This window comes from Alligator sinensis, unplaced genomic scaffold (assembly GCF_000455745.1).
Source record: "Alligator sinensis unplaced genomic scaffold, ASM45574v1 scaffold180_1, whole genome shotgun sequence".
NCBI classification, from domain to species: Eukaryota; Metazoa; Chordata; order Crocodylia; family Alligatoridae; genus Alligator; species Alligator sinensis.
Window position 1 is genome coordinate 290,420 of NW_005842640.1, and position 14,073 is coordinate 304,492.

General features: G+C 39.4%; 1 protein-coding gene across 4 annotated transcripts in view; it reads left to right on the top strand.

Annotated features, from left to right (window-relative positions):
* SNAP91 (synaptosome associated protein 91) overlaps positions 1-14,073 on the top strand; it is a 142,994-nt gene that overhangs the window by 68,040 nt on the left and 60,881 nt on the right. For 2 of the 4 annotated variants that reach the window (XM_025215311.1, XM_006033520.3), the window contains 6 exons: positions 1,405-1,488; positions 2,456-2,526; positions 3,996-4,001; positions 9,350-9,377; positions 10,920-11,029; positions 12,154-12,257. In XM_025215311.1, the coding sequence (XP_025071096.1) occupies positions 1,405-1,488; positions 2,456-2,526; positions 3,996-4,001; positions 9,350-9,377; positions 10,920-11,029; positions 12,154-12,257 (403 nt within the window). The remainder of the gene's footprint in view (positions 1-1,404; positions 1,489-2,455; positions 2,527-3,995; positions 4,002-9,349; positions 9,378-10,919; positions 11,030-12,153; positions 12,258-14,073) is intronic. The other 2 variants (XM_006033526.3, XM_025215312.1) reach the window with 2 other exon arrangements.

Below are 14,073 nucleotides of genomic sequence, written 5' to 3' on the forward strand. Positions count from 1 at the left end.
TAGAAATAGAAAATGTCTGTAGATAGAAAATGGAAATGTTACTGGGAAGCATTGATAAGTAAACACTGGGTGTAGCCACACACATGCTTTACTGTGGAATAGACTAATTAGCTCTGCAGTAAAGTGTCGTAGTCTACATGTGTGCCGGTATTAGGGTGAGGCACATTAATTAAATCCACTGTAAGATAATACTATTGGGGGCAGTACGATCTTATGGTGGAGTCCTTAGATGTGTAGACTATGGCAGGGACTGGCTGGGGCATGAGGGTGCTAAAGTGCGGGAGCTGCTTGCCGGCTAACTCTGCACTGTAGTACCCTCATGCCCCAGCACCACCAAATGCCACCACCTGGAGCCTAGGGATGATTCCCCAGGTCCCCTGCCAGCCCAGGGCTGCTCTGCCTTGGCTCTAACTGCTGCAGTCCTGGGCAAATATGTAAACACTGCATCCAGGAGAAGCTGACTCCAGTGCAAACTGTACCATAGCTTTTCATCATGTTACTCGCTCATGTAGATACACCCACTGTGCCACAAAATCTAAAATGCTTCCTCATTGTTCTCCATGGCCATAAAATGTATTGCTATGTACCACCAATGAATGGCTTAGACAAAAACAAATATGTAAAGTTTAAGTCCTTTTTGCTTTTTTAGTAAACCTTTATGGAGAGGGGGAGAAGGTTGGGGTTGGTGTAGGTAATAAAGTGTGTCATTGAAGTCCAGAAGTTGCCAGTTCAAGCCCATAGCAGAAGCGCTCGTGGTGCAGCCCTGTCAGATTCTAGTGAATCTGTGAATTCTGCTAAATACCTTGTAACAAAGACATGAGCAGGAAGGAGGCAAGCCTTAAATTTTTGGGGTCCTGTATTCTCACTACTGGTAAGTTCTAGGAACTTTATTCCTTTAATGAGGTTATGTATGAGAGCATGGGTGAGTATGGGAAAATATACATGCAACACTAAATGTTTGAATACCTCTAAAGTATCACTCAGCTTACTTGTTGTTTGAATATTAAACTCAATGACTGATTTTAATGGGAAAGTGATGTAAGGCCAAATGCTTCATGTTTTGTAGTCTTTGTTGGAGTTATGTTACGTAATTTTTAAAGAACTCTAAATACCAACTGTTATATGCTAGCTAGATTGTTATAACAGGAATTTATTATGTAGATCTTGTAATAATTCATGTAGCTTAAGTTACCTACTAAATTTCCCACTTTAAGTTGGTAATACACTGTAAACGTGTCCTGAATTTTTTTTTTTTTTAGTTGGACACTCCAGAATTACTCAGTAAATGTGCATATATTGGCAATAGCCATTCAATATTGGTGTCAAGCATGACAAATTGACTTTGATATTTAATGTGTGTACTTCTAGTAAGATTAAAGACATTATTTATGAAAAACACCTTAGGTATTGCTGTCAAGAGTTCTGGTTGATCTGAAAGACACTGATAATGAAAATTCCCCTTTTAAAGACTGTACCATTGATGAACCGGTAACTCTAATAAAATACTGTTGTTCTTTACTATTATAGCTTTAAAGGGTTTCCTCTTTGTTTGTTGATCTTATGAAAATCTACTTATCTGGGCACCATTTTTTTTAATACTAGTGTACCTAAGGATGGTGTCACTTGTTTGTTTTTTCTTTCTTTCTCTCCTTTTAATCACCATTGTAACAACAGCAAGTGCATACCTAGGGATTTTACCTGGCTACAAAATTATTTTTTCTTTCCTACCCTTCCCCCAATAAAATAGTTTACCCAAAAAAAAGCATAACTTTGTTTCCAAAGATGTGTAGCTGCCTAACTTCAGCTAATTTAAATTAGACTTATTTTATTTACTTTTTACTAATTTAGGAGCAGTCAAGAACTGTAAAACTTAATGATTTTACATGAAAGTGGTCAGATTTTAAAAAGTGTATTTTAAAAATATAATGAAGCCAGAGTGTTTCTCAATTTATACTCTTTCTTTTTGTTTATTAATTAATATTGCAACTTGAGCAATTGGTCACAAATGAAGATTGGGAATGATTTAGCTAAAAGCTAATGTGACCAGGAACTCAAATGAATAAGAGTTTGCACTGTGAGAGGTTTTTTTAGTTTTTAGTTTTTTAAATGTAACCTCTGGATGCCCATGCTGCTGTTTAATGTAAAAAACACATGGTCTCAAAGCATGATGAGCATACTCTTCAGCTTAGAGTGCTACCTAGTAAAGAAAAAAGATCACTATAATTTTTGTGAATATGTACTTCAGTAATTCAAACAAAATTGCTTTCTTGCATTGATTTATTTCTAGCATGGAAATGCACTTTCTTTTACACAAGGTGTGGATTCATAAGCATGCAGATAATTGGTTAATAATAGTTCAGGAAAGAAATTAAATTGATCTGATAACCTTAAGGATCCAATCATGTCATGCATCTAAGAAGAAAATGTACACCATGGTTTCTCTTTCTATTTCAAGGCTCCCAGCAGTCTCATGGAGACTCTTGAGCAACATCTAAACTCCTTGGAAGGAAAAAAACCTGGCAATAGGTATGCACAAAAAACAGTGTGGTCTTTACACACAACACAGTTCACCAAGCCAAAGGTAGACTCATCACAAACCCAGCCAGCATCTAGTTCTTTCCTCTTTTTGCCACTCCATGCAAGAGCAGTGGGATAGAGCTAACAGTTGCCTCATATCTTCAAGGGCACCACTGGAACATTGGTTTTCTTTAATTCCCCTAGGTGCTAGAGAGAATTTAAATGTGGTAGCTCTGGAAGATTACTAAAAAGGGAAATGGTCTGTGTTTTTATGAGGATAGGGTGGGTAATCTCTAAATTAGACCTTGGGGAGAATGGCAGGATTTCTTTGTGCTTATCTCTGTATGTTTTATCATTGTTGGATTAAGATAGACATGGCATAAATTGAAGAAACAGTGCTGAGGTTCTACAGCATATAGTACTTAGGCCCCTGGCAGACAATCAGTTAAGGGTGTGATGGGATCTGACCTGTGATCCCAACAATCATGCCTTTTGCCATGCTTATACATGCATGGCAGGAGGCACAACTGTGGAATCGGGGATCAGATCCCAATCATGCCATATTGCTGCTGCAGAGGGAGCCCAAGATCATGATCCCAGGCTCCCCCTGCATCAGCAGATAGCAACGCAGTTAGCTGATTGGGGCTCCTAGCCTCCAGGATGCATTGGAGTCAAGGGCTCTGATATGATTCTGAGGCTAGGAACCCAATTAGCCGATCAACCTTGCTACACCTTCAATGTGTAAAGTATGATGGCATTCAGCCACAAAATTACTATACATACTTTTGTGTAATAACGTTGTGGCTTATTCTGTGTTTTGTCACATCATTAATTGCTTGAACATGTGGCTGGGTTACTAAGTGCAATGTCTGCCAGGGGCCTTGGTTTATTTTCCTTTACACTTTGCTGACCATGCAAACAATAACTTTCACTCTTTGTTTTTAAGATCCTGTGACTAATGCTTGCAAATATAATTCTGCTTTGACATTGACCAATCAAATATAATTGGAGACATTACCTTGTCATTATTTTATTTACATTTTCAGCAAAAATAGCATCCATGATGAAGTCCTATTTAGCCAGCACCATAGTTCTCTTAGCATCTCTTTGTTTACAGGATCAGCTTAAATGCTGTTGTTTTGGTTTTTGGGGGAGGGGGGTAAAAAAAATGAAACCACTTACACACACACACACACACACACACACACACACACACACACACACACACACACACACACACACACACACACACACACACACCCCCCCCCCCCACCAAAAGGTAGTAGAATTAAATTAACTGTTTTTGCTTTGCTGTTGGGAGGAGGGACTTATTTCAGGGAAGAAGAAGTTATAATGGTTTTATTGCCCCTAACTAGATGTTTACTTTGTCTGTTTATTTTTTGAGATTTAAAATTGAACTCCAGTTAACATGCTTTGTCTCTCTCTTTGTATGTCTGTGGCTTGCCTTGCAATTTTAGTGAAGGGTAAGTGTATACATACATCTCTTGCATATTGTTTTGCATACATATATGAAGTCCTTATTGAGGAGGTAGAAACAGCAATCAAGTCATGTCTATTTCTAATTCATCTTTTTTCCCACTTCTACCTAACACCGTATAGTTGCAGTTTTTTAACATTCTCCCCTCCTCTTCCCCCAATACTTTGTTGATCAGTTTCAAAACTGAATCCTAGGCAGAAATGTGGGTTTTCTGGAAAATTTTGAGTTGGAAAATTTTCCAGTGCCCTAAGTAGAGTGTGATCTGACTTGCATGTTTATTTGACTTGTTTAGTAAATGAAACAAAACAAAAAAAAAAGTACCCTATGTTAATTGCATGTCCCAATAGCCACAAGTATTTGAAATGAAATATTTGATTGGGGGGAAAAATTAAATACAGCACACTTAATGTGGTTTAAATGTTTGTTATATTCAAAGCTTTGTGGAAAGAAATTATTTTTATTGGAATACTTGTAAAAATGTAAAGACAATACACAATAGCATGTACTTCCCTTGTATTGTTTGTTTAAATTTAAGAAAAATATGAAGGTACTGAAAACCACTGACACGCTAATTTTAGCACACCCAAAGAACTGTGTGTGATATGCGGTGCTTGTCCACTCACCTGTTTCAACAGTTTAACTCTCTTCCTCTGAGGTCATTGAAACTGGAGGTGCCACACTGTCACTAGCTGTAGAATCACTTGCACTACTTATTAGTTCCATTTTGGAATCAGATTGAGGCAAATCTGATTCAGAACTACTTGAACCACATTCTCTTTGCCTCGAGTATGATTTTACCAATGAGTCTATGGGCAAGGGCAACTTATCACATTGCATCTTCTTCACTCATTGTGCTGCTGACATTCTCCAGAAGCAAGAGATTTTGAGAAATAGAAACAAGCTTAGCGGTTCGTTCATTTGTTAGTCTGTTCCTTTTTTTTTGTCTTGCTTGAGCTGAATGCCTTCCAGTTCCGTTCACAAGAGACTGCTGTTGGTAGAATGCTTAGGATCCTTAGAGCAGGGGTTTTCAAAGGTTTTTATGCCACAGCCTGGAAGTGGCTATGGCCCAGCAAACTGCAGCCCATTGATCACAGCTGACCACAGCCAGAATTTCCTTCCAGCCGGAAGACAGGTAAGGATACCCCCACACCCCAGGCAGGGGGTTGGGCCAAACCCTGCGTTGCCACGGGCCCTGCAGAAGGAGCTGCGGCCTCTCCACCTGGCTCTGGGGGGCCGTGGTTTGCCGATCCACAGCCGCTTCCGATCAGACAGCCAATTGTGCTGCAGATCCGCAGCCGACCTGCTGCAGCCCAGGGATTGAGAACCCCTGCTTTAGAGTAATCCTGGACAACAGTTGAGTGTTACGGTATCCCTTCCACCATGTGAGAGGAGACATATTCTCTGCTGCCCGCCAAATAATGTCTTTGCTCTGAAGTTTTTCTTTTGCGTGGTACTTGGCTATTTCGTTGATGTTGGGGACGTTTTTAGCTACTTGTATCAAGAGCAGTAGATAATTCATTCTCTGATAAATGTTGTCTTTTGTGTTGAGGATCCAAAAAGTTTGCTGCCAGATGAACTGGATGAGAGCAAAACTCAGATCTCTTAGTAAACATTTGTTTTACTACTACTCCTTTTTTGGATAGAGGTAAAGAAGGCAAAAGCTCAATTAGATTTTCATACAGTTGTCTGAATATCTCTGGAATATTTGAAAGGCTTGGTGTATCTCCTTCAAGTTTCTTGATAGCCACTGAAACTGGTAGTAGCATATTGAATGCTCCTTGAACTCAAACCCAGAATACATCGTTGCTGAGAATCTGCTTCTGAACGTTCATGGGAATAGTCGGGGATACTGTGTCATCTATGGAAGCACACTATAAAAAGTTCTTTGCGTGCAGCGAACTATGTAAACACTTTGTAGCCAAGTCCCATCTAGTTTTTCCTTGCAATAAAAGTGCGCTTTCCTTCCCCTGCTTCTCTTTCTGTAATTTCTTTAAAGTCTGATTTAGCAACATGATGATTGTCGAATACCTTCGCAATTGCTTTGCCACCAGATTCAACCAATGAGCAAGACAGCCAAATACTATTATATGAGGATACTTTTCCTTTAATATTTGCCATGCAGCTTTCATGTTACTCGCATTCTCAATTACAAGAGCTTGTACCCTGGAGGCACCTGCAGTTTCAATCCCTTCACTCCAATAATTTGGCTATGTATTCATCTGTATGACAAGATTTGGTAGCAATTGCTTTCAGGAATATTGGTTCAGGTGGGGCTGTGTGAAGCTTCAGTAGCCAATTTGATATGGAGGAGATTCAGCCTGATTCAGTGGCCAAGTCTTCGAATCAGGAGACCCATTAAAAGGTCTGAATCAATTCGGAAGGCAGGCTCTCAGAAAACAGAAACTGAGAAGGAGGCGGGGAAGACTGCTCTGATATTGATATCTGTAGCTGGCCAGTGACTGATTTTTCCCTGAGTTCCCTTCCAATCACAGTGCTCTGGGGGAGGGACATAAAAACAACATATAAGGCCGTGTGTGAAGTGATCTGTGCCTTTTGTGAGCTTCCTCTCTTGGGCCAGCGGCATCTGAAAGGCTCTGGCTTGCTGTCTAGTCTCTTGGTAGCTAGCTAGTCTCTCTTCTGTGTTTTCCCTGACAGTGGGTCATCAGTGTGCAGGAAAACACAATACATTACAGACATATACACATTTTGAAGCTCAGCAAACGTTATGAAGCATGCTGGAAAGGCAGGTGCCAGGCCTTCTGGCAGAGGGGAGACTGGGGGGGGCAGAGGGAGAACTGAGAGTTCCTTTCCTCCCCACCCCCAACCTTCTTTCCTGGCAGCAATGAGTCTGCTGCTGCTAGTGGGAGCGAGGAGGTGGGAGCAGTGTCTGCACCACCACTAAGCAGCAGCAGCATCATGACATTCTCCACCCCAATTTCAGTTCCCAGCATGAGCCTTCAAGTGCCTTGAATTTCACTATAATGATGCCCCACATTAGGTTTTTGGTTTTTTTTCTGATTAGGCATGATTATGACTACTTCAAAGCAAAAGCACTAAAAAAAACTAACAGATCTTATGCAAATATTTCCAACTTCCCCAACTCAAGAAAAGAAATGCGACGCTGCTCTGTGTGTTTGCTAAACTAAAAGTGAAACGAAAATTAATCACAGTTTTTTAGTTTTGGTTTTGCTTTCACTTGCAGTCTGAGATGAAATGAGAATTTTAGCTTTGTTTTTGATTTGTTCTTCCCAGCCAATTAGGTGAATTCATAACTTGATTTTTGGTTTGGATTATTATATGAGTGTATTTACCCTCGTGGTCACAAATCTAAAACATATATGTACTCTCTCACGCACTTCCTAGGGATAATTACCTGAAAAACATTAATTACAACTTTGAAACTGCTAAGCTTGCCTAATATTTTATTGGCAATACAATATTCATTTATTGTATTCATTGTTACTAATAAATTTTATGAAATAATAAATTTTTAGAAATGGGAAAATGAAGCGCTGGAAAACTTCCCAAAAATGTTCCGCCCCACATCTCTGATCCTAGGAGTTGAGTTGGGTTGAAAGCTAGTCCACTAGGAACTGAAAGATAAAAATATGAACCAAACTCTTGTTTAAGTTTTTTAAGAAATAACTACATTCCTATGGTTTAAGCAAATGTGAAGTTAGAGCACTAAATGATTAACTCCTGCATTTAGTGATACAACAGGGAGAGAAATATTGAGAAAGCCTTAATGTCTCAACAAGTGTTGTTGCGTCTGTAGATTTTTAGTTTTGATCTGCTAAAAAACACTACTTTTGTGATATGCCTTAAGTGTTTGCATGGTACCTTCACTAGCTTAAGGCTAGGAGTCTGAAGTATGAATTTCCTTACCTTTTGCCTATCCAAACTTTAACTGAATTTTCTATGACTTGTTTGTGGTTGTTTTAAGATGATAGAAAGATCTTGTAAAGATTTTACGCTTAAGTCACTGATATATACACTACATAGCTATTAGGGCTGTGTGAAATTTTACCAGCTGTTTTGTTTTGATGCTGTTTCAACTCATTTGAGCTCAAAACAACAAAATCAAAACAAAACGAAAGGCTTCGAAACAGCCTCAAAATGAAACAAGTGCAGTCAGAACGTTTCAAAAGTTTCAAAACATTTTGAGTTTTGAAGCTGGGCTTGTTTGCAGCTAAAGAGAAACTGAGAGGGAGGAGGAAGTACTGCTCTGATACTGACTGTGTAGCTGGCCAGTGACTGTGATCCTTCTCTGAGGTCCCTTCCAATCCCAGTGCTCTGGGGGAGGGATGGAAAAACAGCATAAAAAGCATTGTTTGAACTGAGCTTTCTCTACTTTCACACTTAAGTGACACAAGTTTTGCTCTGAACAGTTTGAGATGCAGTTTCCAAGGAACCCCTGTACCTATCTCCTTGAAACTTGGCAGGCTTCATGGCCTCAGCAGGGGCTACCATGCCCACAAGTCTTATCTGAATCAGACAAGAAATGACAAAATTATAGACAGTTTCATGCTTCTCCATTATAGCCTATGGGTGAAATGTTGAAACAGCCTTGAAACAGCGAAAGAATTTCAACAAGACTAAACGGAACAGTGCTTTTGAAGCGAAACAACTCTAAACGAAACACTGTCCCATCAAAATGAAACGGTGCTGTTTTGCACAGCCCTAGCTATCCTGAAAAGAAAGCTGTAAATATTTATTTTCTTGAAATAGTGCAACTGCCAGAAACAAAAGCAATACATGATCTTGGATGTGCATCCTTTAACACCCCCAAAATTAGCTGTTGTAGTCCCCTGAGCCAAACCTGTAGTCTTCTTATTCCAGTCCTTTCCAGCTATCAGCATGGAGGACAGGCAGATGGAAGGACATGGTCTGACAGCCACATAACCCAGCAGTTCCTGGCTTTCATATTGGTTCAATAAGACTATAGGCAGACATACAAGTTGCCTTATTACTGTATCAAGTACAGCTTGTTTGTATTCAAAGACTTGGCTTTATTATGTCAGATGCCATAACATTCGGTTTCATTCTGTGAAATACCAGTGTAGGTTTAGATTCTAAACTTTAGAACTGTATTATATGAAAATCAGGAGGCTTAAGTCTTTACCAAAAAGGAAAAGTATGCTTTACTTTAAATTTTAGTTTCTATGCATAGTTGGCACATTTGCGTCAATCTCTTTTTTTTTTTTTTTCTTCACATGAGGGTTTTAATGGTAAATTGAATAACTAAACCTATCAATACTTGTATTTAATATGAAATGTTTGTGAATTTTTCCTAAACTGTACTTACTTGAAAATCTTTGCAATAATTTTCTTTAGATCTGGGGCTCCTTCTCCTTTAAGCAAGGTAAATATTTAAGCTTATATTAATTAGTCTCTCTATCCTTTCTAGTGACTAGCATGTAAGATGTATTCTTTAGTTATTTGGACCTGGATGTTACATATTTTTGTTTTTATTTTAAACAAAACTCAATTTATCTGTCAATTTGTTTTAAGCAATAAAATTGCCATAAAGTTGAGTCCCTAACCTTGGATCCTGAATTGTTCTTTTAGGATAACTGAAAATGCTCTTTTAACTCTTGACAGTGAACGTCTTTGCCAGCAGATGGCAGTCATGTTCTGTAGAGGTTTAATAGGCAACCATTCTCTCACCTGGATTGTTTCCAGGTCTACAGTGCAGAGCCTGGTTGTTGTTTTTTTTTTCTCAGTTTCCTAACTTCTAGCTGTTTCAGTGGTGTTTGTTCATCTTGTATATCTATTTGGCTGTATTTTTCAGAACTGCTTTTGCATATCTCCACACTCTCATGAGAACAAAAAACTTAATATCCAGTCAAATTATTCTAGTAACTTTCAGCATTAAGTACCTTATTCTGTTGATGAATGTGATCCCTTTTTTTCTTTCTACCTTGGTCATGTCAGCTTAGAGTACATGGTCTGGATGCCAGATATTTGCAGTTTGTCATTGGCTGGTGTTGTTCATTTCCATGGCTAAATGTGCTGTAAATTAAATGAATATTCTAGAATGCCTTTATTTTGTCTGCAGGAAATAAAATAGTTGAAAGAGTTAATATTAGCAGCAGTTTCCTTTAAATTGCCCATAAAATCCTGCAAAGTTGTCTGTGGCATCCAACATTCATCCCTCCCATGGTTACTCCACTTCTCTTACTTAGTAGAGCTGCACTAACAAAGCTGGAATTGGGTTTAAACAGATTCCTTCTTAATAGACACCAAATAACTTCCAATTTATTCGGAAGCCAATATTCATGCTTTAGATTCCAGATTCTGTAATATATATTACAGACGCATCTAACCCACTTCTGAAAAGCTCCAAGTACGTATCATTTTTTTATTGAAGTTCTACTTCTTAAAGGAACACTCTTCCCAGAAAGCTTCACTTTGGTGTTTATTGTGAAGGGACTCTTTGCAGCCCTGTGAAAGGGGGGTAGCGGGGTGATTTATCCATAGTAATTTACATGCATTCATAGAGTAGAAGGAGGGGTTTAGGTTGTAGCCGTGTTGGTCTAAGGATATAGGCAGACAAGGTTCCTTGGGTGAATTTGATATCTTTTATTAGACCAACCCAAATGGTTGGAGAATAGTTATTAAGCAAGCTTTCGGGTTCAAAAACCCTTCGTCAGGCTCAGGAAGCTGCAGCAGTTGCTGTACTGATATGTCCATGCTAGTCAAGTGAAAATAGTGCAAAGCAAATAATATATCCTTAAGTACTTTAAAAAAGAAATGGCTAATGTGTAGCAGATTTGACTTCCTTGTATCATTCCTAGGTTTTACTCCAATATAAAAAAATTAAGGAGAATCCTGAGTAAATACTTTCTCAGTAAACTTGGAATTCTGTATTTGAGTGATGTATATTTTGTATCCTTATCTCCAGTCTTCTCCAGCCACAACTGTTACATCTCCTAGTTCTACTCCAGCAAAAACTATTGATACATCTCCACCAGTTGATCTCTTTGCAACTTCTTCAACAGCAGCTCCAGTCAGGTTAGTTTTGCCATATTTTAATCATGCTGTGTTTTTAAGCAAGACCATGGACAAGTGGTTCTCAGCCAGGGTACTGTGACAGTCTGGGGTGCTGTGAGATCTTTTTACAGAGACTCTGCAGGGCTGCTCAATATTGTCATTGTCCAGATACCTACACAAGTTGAACCCCGAGGTTTCAAATAGGAATCCATAGTGTCAAAACCATTCTAACCTGTTGTGGTCTTTCTGAGTTCATTGCAACAGAAAAATGGCTCTCTTTTTCTGTAATCAAGAAACAAGTGGAAGCTAAGTGCTGGCCCTTTTTTCAAGGTGTATTTGACTCTAGCAAGGGGGTGCCTTGAGTCTGAAAAGCTTCAGAACCACTGCCATAGACATTTCCCAGTTTCACTTTGTCTATTTGAGGAGCTCAGGTTATTTGTAGCACTGAGATGCCAGGTCAGTAGATGTGATATTGGTAAAATATTCACAGTATTGCAAGACTCATGAACATATCTTGATGCACTATATAGTTTGCTGTGACTAATGCAAATTATAACATTTTTATATATATATATATATATATCAGCTTCCACAAAATTGACACTAAAACTGTTTTATGGCTCCATCATGTCTGTATCTGCAGTTAAACATAGCTATATAATATACAAACCCAGATCTAATTGACTAAAATATGTATTTTAATAGGGATAGTTCATAATCTTAACAAGCAGAAAGTGAGCTAGTACAACTGATTACCGTTGTAAACCCAAATTGCCTGTCCTGTTTACTCTGCTGTTTTTGAATGGTGATATAGGAATGCTCCTAAGCTTTGAACAAAGCTCTTGATTAGAAGTAAGTGTGAAACAAAGTTGCTTTGGCCCAGCCTGAAATGTTTCATTTGACACAAAACAGTATCTTGTGTTTCCTCTGGTTTGAGCAGTCTTGTCTAGTGTTTTTAAATTTTTATGTTGGATTGTTTTTTAAAATAATACCCTGTTCTGAAAGAAAAGTAAGTCACCTTTTGAAAAAGTCAAAAGAAAACTTCATCATGTTGCCACTCTTTTATTTATTTATTTTTTTCTTTTTGACCTGAAATTTGCAAGTCTAACCTAAACCTGCTACTTCCTCTCCACCCCTCCTCCCAGCAGCACTTCCAAACCATCCAGTGATCTTCTGGATCTTCAGCCAGACTTCACATCAACTGTGCAAGTGGCTCCAGCAGCTCCTGGAGGAGCAACTTCATGGGGAGGTAATGTAACCATTTCTTTTTGTCTAGATCTCTGTCTTGGGTTTCACTTTACCTGCCAATCCAGACTAGAAAGTAGTTCTGTCCCTGATGTACTAGAACTAAGTGCTGTGTGACTGGACAAAGGGACTTCGTGTTGTGTAAAATGAGGAGGAGGGTGTACTATCTCACAAAAGTAAACAAAAAAAATCTCCAGAAGGGAGGCACCATAAAATTGCCAAATAGATTCACTATTACTTCTTGCATTTCTTAAGTTGTTCTTGTCCATCTATGCTTGCAAGTGGTAAATTTTTCTCTTTTCCTGTAAATGCCAACACTGACTGTTCAAACCAACATTTTTGGGGATATCTTAAATGTTAAACACTTCCATAAAATGCTTCTGTTCTTGTAATCTATAAGTACCACGAAAAATAACTCAATTTTGCTTTGGGCAAACTGGATTTTCATAGATGTTGTTTAATGGACTCTGATCCCAACTGAAGTTTCCAAGAAAGAAAGAAAGTTTCCTGAACAGTGAGTTTCAACACAGTCAAGTACTGACCACAGATAGATGTTGAGCTATGAAACTGTAGTGGGTTTTGGGTCTTCAGGTTTCATTATATAATGACTTGTACCCTAGCCCAAACACATACAGTTACTCCACTTCACTTGAATTCCTGAGTTCAGAAGATCAAGCAAAGGAATTTATTCATTTGTTCTGCTTTTGCCATCAGCAGCAATTCTGGTATGGCAACATAAAAAGTCACCATTAGTAACTACTATTTTCAAAGATATTAAGACCAGAAAGGATGTGACATCAACCAGCTAGTAGAATCTAGTAGAACCTTTTTGCACAACATGGGTCATGGAATTTTTACTAGTTATTTCTGTACAAAACCACTTTTGTGGAAGTTCAGTACTTTATTGATACCTTGATTTAAATACTTTCTATCATGTTAAGTATCCCACATTCTTATAAGTTGTTCCAATGATTAACCTGTAAATTAAAACAAAGCATATAATTTTGTTTGTGCTTAAGGTTTCAACCACTGCATCGTGTTATACTTTCTCTACTAAAATAAAAAAAACAGCCATCTGCTGTTGGAAATCTCTTCCTAATGCAATGGCCACCTCATTCTTAAGGCTTGTGAAAGGTTTGGAGAGGAGCAGATTCGGGTTTAAAAGTGGCCAAATGAGCTAGACCTCTGCTTGGGTGACTTTTCTTTGTTCAATGTGCTTTTTGTGCCTGGTGTGCCTCAAATTAATGCTATTCTCATTTGTTCTCAGCTAAGTCTAGCTGCGGTTCTAAGTAGGGATGCACCAATAGAGATTTTGGGGGGCCAATATGATAGCTATTTTTTTTTTAAGGAAGTATGTCGGCTGATACTGATCCAGTTTCTGTTACACCGCTCAGCAGCTTGAAGAGCTGTGTGCAGCTGATGAGTCTGTTGTGGTAGAAGGTGAGAGGCAGATCAAGGCCCCTACAGTGAGAGAGGGTGTGGAGCTGGGGCAGGTGCTTCCCAGCTGGGGCAAGGAAGGGTGCAAGACAGAGCTGCAGCTCGTCCAGGGGGTGCAGAGGGAGGAGGCAGCTCTTGCATGGCGGGGTGCCCCCCCCTGGATCTACATGGGGTTGGGTGGGCTGCAGCTGCAGGCTGAGGTCGGGGCTGGGCCAGGCTGTGCTTGGGGTGGATGGTGGCACTGGGAGGGGCTACGGGGGGCAGGGCTGCAGCCACCCCAAAATTCTCCACAGCCCCCTGCAACCACCCCCCTCTCAGCACTACTGCTGCCTGCCCTGCCCCAAGTGCAGCCTGCCCCAGCCCCAGCTTGCTGTGGCAGGAGC